Raw genomic sequence first — 7,556 nt, 5'->3', positions numbered from 1 at the left:
CCCTCTGCCCTCTGCCCTCTGCCCCGGGAACAACTTCATGAAGTCGCCCCATTATTGTTCCATCCTTTAAATACGTAATGAGATTATGGTTGAAATGTTTCTTTCGTGTAGATAGAATGAGGGATGGCCGGAATGCTCATCCTTACGGGCGAATACACATCGAGTTTGTGGCAATAAATCTACATGCAGAGATCCTCCAACTCTATGAGAAGTCGAGAACATAAGCAAAGAGTGCAAACCCACTCCTCTCCAAACCAGAAAACACAAGGACTTCAAGAAAATCTCATCAATCCGCGATACAATCAATATTTCATGCCATGATCTCGTACAATGTGAAACAAGAATAACGCAGATAAAGCGCCATCGGCCAGATGACCCAGCAAACAAACAGAGGGTATTATACGACAAATCCAACGGGAATAGAACCAACGCCATAGAGACAATATGAAGGTGACGGGTGACCGGGATGGAACACCGTCAAAGACAGCTTGCTGTAGAAAAGAGAATGGTAGATGCAACAACCAGTGCTACGAGGTCTAGGTCATGTCATGTCACGCGCTTCGGTTTGCTTTGAGAAAAAGCTTTTGATGCAAATGCAACGAGTCCGCTTGGAGGGGGTCCCATTTATCTCCGTTGATGACTCTCAATATCGTATCCAGGTGGCGGGGTTTGATATGTTTCTGGAAGAGGGATCGGAGGTTGTTCCTGGAGGGGAGCTTGATGGTAGGGTTGAGGGTGGGTGGCTGTTGTAGCGGTGGTGTTGTCCGGATACGGAGGGTTTCCGGGGGTGGGCGTATCGTGGTGATAAGGGTCGTGGGCCAGATGCTGAGATTGGACCAAGTACGGATTGTATGCATCCTCATAGGATGGGTCTGTGTGAGGAGCCGTGTGCGAGGGTTGCGGTTCCAGTATAGACGAGCCGCTCAATCGATTATGCGAGTAGAAGCGATTCGGATCACTGTCATCGTGCATGCCCGGGGCTAGTCCGCCTGGACTGGGCTGAGCATGAGACAAAAGCACCTCGCCTTCTTCGTCGCTGCCATATCGCCCTGCGCTCAATGCCGTTGGAGGCCCTTGGTATGCGGTTCCGTACGGTGGAGTGAGGTTCTCGGTCGCATTCAGTCCAAACGCCTCGGTCGGCGTGTGGTAGCTGGGATCCAGCGTCCGCTTCTTGCGTCCCACAAACAGCCAACGGAAACTGCGACCAACCGCCTTAGCAAGGTCGACAGGATTGAGCGCATCCAAAAGGCCTTTGAGGCCAAAGCGACCTCCCTGATAGCTGGCCTTTCCATTACCATAAAAGTCGGTGACATCGGAATTTTGCGCAAGAAGCGAGTACGGTTGCCATGCGAAGGCCCACAGATGAAGGACCGAGAACATAGCCATTTCGATACAGATGAGAATGTTCGGTAGTCCGACCTTCAGATCCGGTGACTGGATTGTCTTACTCGCTTTGATGACACCCGCGGAAGAAAGGAACGAGATCAATGTCTGCAGGTACAATTAGACCAGTTGCCACGACAGTAGATTACGGAATGAGCCCACTTACCGACTGCCAGAAAGACAAGAAGATCACGAGTTTGATGGAAAGAATCTTCAAGAAGGGAGCGTGTTGGCTGATGTCGTCTTTGAGCTGAATGTAGAACTGAATCAGGCAGTACATGGCGATCGAGACAGCGATACACTCTATGATCATAGTCTATCCAGGCAAGAAGGTCAGTCGAGGCACGCCAGCCATCGGGCGCAAGAGCACATACCCAAATGTGCGAGAACGCAGGATTGAGCGATTCTTCGCAGTAAACGTTGTAGTGTTGCGTGATGACGGCGATAACGGTCATAAGGACCCGGAGGACACAGTATTGGAAAACGCCCACCCAAATGACCTGTGGTCCCTTCGTCAGCTCGTGACCGACGCGATTGAGACATCGAATTAACTCACATTGAACCAAGTCAAACCACTGCGAGGGGTTCTCCACACGCCTTTCTCACCGCCGGAGATCTTTTGCAGCCATGGGATAGGCCAGACCCAGGGCTTGGGCACCACGCCGCGGAAATACTCTTTTTGACTATGCAGGTCGGGTGCGACGTAGGCGCAGAGCAGGGAGAAGAAAGCGGAGATGGCGAAAGCTTCGTAGCAATTTCCAATCAAATCGTAGTACACATCGTTCTTGTAGAAGTACGTTCCGACCCACGCGACGACCGAATAAATAGGTATCATCAATAGGATTCGTATTTGACTGCGAGATGTAACATGATAGCATTAGCTCTGTGCGACTCTGGCTCGACGCGACGATAAGGCGGGAACGTACTGTCGTTGCTCGATCGGCTTGCTGTAATGCGTAGCATGCATCATAATAAGATAGAAGGAAACAATCATGGAAATCAGACCAAACACCCCGCCGACCATGAGGCACAGCTGGTGAAAGGTGATCCCGCCTTCCCAGAGGTCGACCTCCGTGACTATGCGAGTGAAAATGAAGAATCCGCGTCAGCTCAACTCAACAAACAACCATAGCGTCGCAAATTGTAGCGAAGAGCGGGCAAAGGACGAAAAGGGACATACTGGTCTCATCCTCGGCGGTGGAATTACACACCGGCCAGCCCATTCTTGGGAGTGGGAGTGGAAAATGAACAGCTGAACAGTGAGAGGCCTCAGAATGCGCGGGAGGTTATAGGGGAAACGAAAATAATAGAGGTCTTCAGGATGTTGTGGAAGAAGGGGGAGTAAAATTGTCGCAAATTGAATGGAGAGCGAGAAACACGGTCGACTTTCTATCTTATCCGCCCAGCCCGGCTTGGCCCAAGAATGAGCGATTGAACCCCTGGGAGAGCCGCCCGAGATTAGACTTCCGTCCACACTTTTGTCGCCGGTGGAACTGCAAGGATAGTAATCGTGGGTCGAGCGGACAGAAAGTAATGGGGTGTATGTCTGCCACGCTGGAACAGGCGCCGAGAAAGCGTGAGCTGCGTGTCGTGTTGCTTGGTGTTGCTTGGCAGGAACAGCGTCTAATAAGTGAACAGAAGAGGGGGGGAAGAGCAGAAGTGAAGGCGAGGGAGCGAGGAAGAGAGGCTGGGGATCAACAGTGATCGGCCAGAGGGGGAAAAGAAATGAATGAGGGTGTGCACAAAGCCAATACTCTTGGGGAACAATGAAGATGATGGGTGCTGGTTGTGGTACATCGGGCTGTTGATCCAAATGCACTGTAACTACTGTATATTGCGTAGTTGGAAAGAAGTACAGTACTTTGTAGGTTAGTTCCTGTATTTAGTCTCGGTAGTTCAGTCGGAGTAGAGTATAGTATAGTATAGGTATGGGTATAGCATAAAACCAAGGGAGGAGGAGCAGATGAAACGAAACACAGGTGAAGTGAGTGCACTTACTCACTCACTTCATTTCAATTTGCATTGGAATGAATGCTTTGTGAGTGCTGGGATGACGAACCACAGGCACCAAAGTTAACTGACGGAAGTCTGGAGGAGGCAATCTCAAGTGAGTAACCATACCAATACACGTCATCTTCATTGTTCCCCGCCATAAAGACGGTAAATTAGCTCAACTTACATCACAGCTGGTATGTACCGAATCCACTGGCCACGGGCTGCGCCACTTTCCCGAAATAGCCGGAACTGCCTTCAATTCCACTCTTGCGACTCCGTACTCCGTACTCTTTTGTCAGTTTCTCGCTCATTTCCCCCTTTGTCTATTGGAGAATGAAAAAGATTTAAACACATTTCTAACGGATCACCACAGCCCCGTTCATCATTATCTTTTTCTTGCTATCAATTACTCTTTTCCGCAGTTAAACTGGCAGCCAAGCAGAATTGTCCATTGCATTGTCTAGTGGGGGACTCCACAGTTGTGCAGTCATCGCCTAATTTACATTCATGCTTGCCCCCCCTCCCCTTGCCCCTCGCAATGTCCCTTAACTACTACTGTACACGTGACGGATGACTACATCCGTACAATCACTAGAACAATAATGAGGAACCGGATTGTCGGAACTTGAAAAATCGTTACCATCGACTGCGACGGTCGTCTCGCCACGAATCACCCATTCCTCCCCGTCCTCGGCCGCCACGGCCGCCGCGTCGGCCCCGTCCACCACCTAGGTACTCCGGCCCCTTGTCAACAAATAGGTCACCGTCTTCGAAAGTGATACGACGGGTCTCATCTCCTCCCCGTCGGGGGAATGCGCCTTTTCGTAGCAGGTCGTCGAATCGATCGAGACGCCGGTCGGCCACCTCCCGGGTAACTGGCAGATAGTAGAGCTTAGGCTTGGTGGTGGTGGACATGAACAGCTCGTCCAATGGCTTGAACCCTTGGCCCGGGTGAGAATCTGACCGTGCGACACCAGGGCTACTGGGACGTCGAGTCGGACCACGACCCTCTGCACGGGGACCGGTGGGCGGTGGACGAGAGAAGCCAGCGAGATCAGGTGCACGCGCAGCTTGGGCGGCCGGTTTGCGGGAATCGACTTCTTCTAAAACAGCCTCGACACCGTCGTCTGTACGGTCGTATCTCACTTCCCATCGGGGTGCGGGCCCGCCACGCTGCCGGGTCCCCTCCTCTCGTTCAATCCATGACTTTAGCTTGTCTTCGGGAATAAAGTCGACAAATAACGCTTTTCGGTTGCGTTCGTTAGGCCATACGGTCCCGTGGAGGGCCGTTCGGACACGCGACGCGGCAGAGACACTTGTAAAGCTCACAAAGCAGTGTGTCTTGATGGGGTCCAGGTAGTAATCGAGGATCACATCAGCATTCGGGGAAGCATCAGGTGCCGACGCAAGAGTAACCAGATGACTTCGCAGGGCCGCCGGCTGCATCGGCCGCATCAGGCCTCCAACGTAGAGCGCAGCAGTGGCAGCATGTAGGGCAGGTTCAACTTCTGCCTCGTCCACAGCAACGTCAGGGGGAGGAGACGGCGGACGGGCTTGGTCGGCTCCCGGGCCCGCGAAGAGACCTTTGAAACGAACATCGTGTTTTGGCGGGGCATCTTTCTTGGCTGCGAGGGTTGTATCGTCAGCGGCCGGGGCAGATTCCGTTTCCCGACCTGGCGCCGCCGTCTCAGGCTCAGCACGTGCCTCAGGGGGTTCGCGCGAATGTGCTGCCCCTTCTTCTCCCGGTTGATCCACCTCGATCATAGATGATCCTTGATCTTCAGGCAGAAGCACGCGAGGCTCTTCCTCTTGCGCCTTCGCCTTTTTGATGGCCAGGGCTTCCGGTGTGGGCACAGGACTCTGGCTACGTCGCTTGCGCTTGCGTCGATCCTCCAACAGCTCCTCTGTGGGAAGAGGAGTTGACAATGCTGTGTTCAATTCCGAAGGGATACTCGTAGGCGGCGCGGTCTCCTTGAGCTCTGCATCTTGCTGCGGGATGGCTGTAGGTTCCTGCGCGGATTCGTTTCCGGGAGCCTGCTCAACCGGGGCGGCAGGTGGCTCAGCCGTCGTTTCCTGCACTGCTGAGGTGTCAGTCTCGACCACCGTCTCTTCCAGCTCCTGCGCTTTTGTGCTTGGTTCCTCCTCCTCTTTCGGCTGTTCTGGCGACTCCTCCGCGACCTGATCGCCACGGGCAGCAGTCTCCTCTACTACACTCTCCGGTTGAGGCACCGCAGCCTCTGCCTGCTCCGGCGTTGGTTCCAGTGGCTGTGTTGAAACCTCGGTCTCCATCTGCTTCACGGTCTCTTCCGGGACCGGCTCCGCGTGTGTGGCCGAATCGGCCTGCGGCTCAACTGGTTGCGCAGGTTGTACCTCCTGCTGTACCTCCTCCGTCTCCGGTGTAGGCTCGCTCACTTCATCTTCCTCCTGCTGCTGCTGCGCATTATCGCGATCGGAGCCCGGTTCCGCGGTCGCATCCTGTCCTGCAGCTTCGCGAGCATCCTCTTCCTCCAATCGGTCGATGATTTGTTGCTTGACGCGAAGACCGGTCTGCGCGATGCCGCGCCGCTTCAACTCCGCTTTCAGGTCGGTGACCTTCAATTTCGAGTAATCGGTCATATTGTTGGGGTACTAGTAAAGTACTAGGATCGGTCCGCGAGATGGCGGGGATTTAGTTGCATATAGAGGTCGCCTTGCGAGGGGCTGGTGTCCGATGATTGATTGTGATTCAGACGGGGCTGGTCATGGCTGTATAAATGGGGGTATATTTTGGTGGTTCGTTTGGATGCGCTGCTGCCCCTGCGGTAGAGTGAATAGTCATTCGGACAGTTCCTTTGTAGGTGCAGTGGACGGTCGGTCGGGGCTGAGCTTGACTGGCGGAGGGTAGATGATGTCGTGCGCTAAGCCGGTTTGGGGCAAGGGGTACTGCCGCATGAGGTTTAGTGTGGTTTTAAGTCGAATTGGCTTAGCCTTTTCTCGATTAGGATGTTTTGGTGTGAGCCGAAGAAAGTAGAAACCAAGCATCACCTGGCAGCAAAGACGAATTGCCAAGCTCTGATAGAAGTCGACTTGATCAAGGCTACTAAACAGGCTGCGGGAATTCCATAATGACTCTGTTATGCATATAAGACTCTATACTCGAGATCAACTGTCTCATATTGCATTGGTACCCCGAAGCTATACCTGTTGTTGCCTGTCATCATCCTGTAAATATACTTGCCCTCAAGCTGTACGAACCTGCTTGAGATTGTACAATACCCGGGTCCTATTTCTCTTTTCTCCCAGTACCCAGCAGTACAGATTGAGAGTAGATACTCCAAATCCAAGAAACCAGTCTTGCATCCTAGGCATACCAACAGGAACTAAGAATCTTTACACTGAAAATAGTGTAAGTACAACTTGCGAAGGCACGCCCTCCCACTCAGGCTCAAGACCAGCATGTCCAGCCCCCATAACATGTACTACTCGCATCTGACGCACTTCATGAGCTCGAGGCCAGACTCCATGGTATCGTCATGAGAAAGAATACCAGAAGAGACTCAGTCTGCAAGTTCTTTTTCAACGCTCTCCAATATCGCGTAACAGGCTAGAATTGTCCGTCGACTTGACAGCAAGGGCCATCCGGTAGAAATACACATCTCCACATGCAAGTATACACACTGCGGAAGGAAATGGAGGCGTTCAAAGGGTAGGTCCCTGGTTTCGCTGATAAGGTACTATACGACGGAGTAGATCCAACAGACACACCTACGTTTCTAACGCCCCATGAACAGGAACAATAATGAGCTTAGGCCCCAAAGCTTGATATCGGGTTGGTTGCCACAGATCGGGTTCCGACCCGATGACGTATGCGACTTGCGACTCAGATAAAGTCGAACCACTGCCATATTTCCATTTCCGGTGTTCGGATTGGCCCGGGGTTTGTTTACGCACAGACCTGGGCCTGATATGCCTCAGCTTCTTTGGGGGTTTCTTAGGGAAGGTCACGATATCCACACGAGTTGATGTCATCGTTCGTCGATACGAAGTCAAGCGTATCATGCTACTCCGTATAGTTAGACATATAAGACTGGCATGATGGCTTCGCTTGTAAGAGGATCGAGTAACATACCAAGATCATATACTACACACTATATTCTACCCCGTCCCCCCCCCCCCCCCCCAAAACAACAATGCCATCC

General features: G+C 52.6%; 2 protein-coding genes across 2 annotated transcripts; both read right to left on the bottom strand.

The window, feature by feature from the left end:
- Nucleotides 1-529: 529 nt before the first annotated feature.
- On the bottom strand, nucleotides 530-2,806 carry BO66DRAFT_218590 (DUF300-domain-containing protein). Its single transcript, XM_025642657.1, has 6 exons — nucleotides 2,564-2,806; nucleotides 2,310-2,460; nucleotides 1,940-2,237; nucleotides 1,758-1,883; nucleotides 1,550-1,699; nucleotides 530-1,491 (listed from the first exon to the last, which is right to left on the bottom strand). Exons 1-6 carry the CDS (start codon nucleotides 2,604-2,606, stop codon nucleotides 625-627), a joined length of 1,635 nt encoding a protein of 544 aa, XP_025498828.1. The 5' UTR covers nucleotides 2,607-2,806; the 3' UTR covers nucleotides 530-624.
- Nucleotides 2,807-3,872: 1,066 nt separating this feature from the next.
- Nucleotides 3,873-6,182, bottom strand: BO66DRAFT_395753 (SAP domain protein). The gene has a single exon (XM_025648294.1). The coding sequence runs from the start codon at nucleotides 5,992-5,994 to the stop codon at nucleotides 4,015-4,017; it is 1,980 nt and encodes a 659-aa protein (XP_025498827.1). The 5' UTR covers nucleotides 5,995-6,182; the 3' UTR covers nucleotides 3,873-4,014.
- Nucleotides 6,183-7,556: the final 1,374 nt, after the last annotated feature.

Source organism: Aspergillus aculeatinus (genome assembly GCF_003184765.1).
Source record: "Aspergillus aculeatinus CBS 121060 unplaced genomic scaffold BO66scaffold_69, whole genome shotgun sequence".
Lineage (NCBI taxonomy): Eukaryota > Fungi > Ascomycota > Eurotiomycetes > Eurotiales > Aspergillaceae > Aspergillus > Aspergillus aculeatinus.
This window is presented reverse-complemented; position numbering and strand designations above follow the sequence as displayed.

Coding starts and splice junctions, on each gene's coding strand:
- BO66DRAFT_395753 (XM_025648294.1), bottom strand. CDS start 5,994: ATGACCGATTACTCGAAATTGAAGGTCACCGACCTGAAAGCGGAGTTG.
- BO66DRAFT_218590 (XM_025642657.1), bottom strand. CDS start 2,606: ATGGGCTGGCCGGTGTGTAATTCCACCGCCGAGGATGAGACCA. Junction 2,461..2,563: donor CACCGCCGAGGATGAGACCA/GTATGTCCCTTT, acceptor TCACTCGCATAG/TCACGGAGGTCGACCTCTGG. Junction 2,238..2,309: donor AAGCCGATCGAGCAACGACA/GTACGTTCCCGC, acceptor TACATCTCGCAG/TCAAATACGAATCCTATTGA.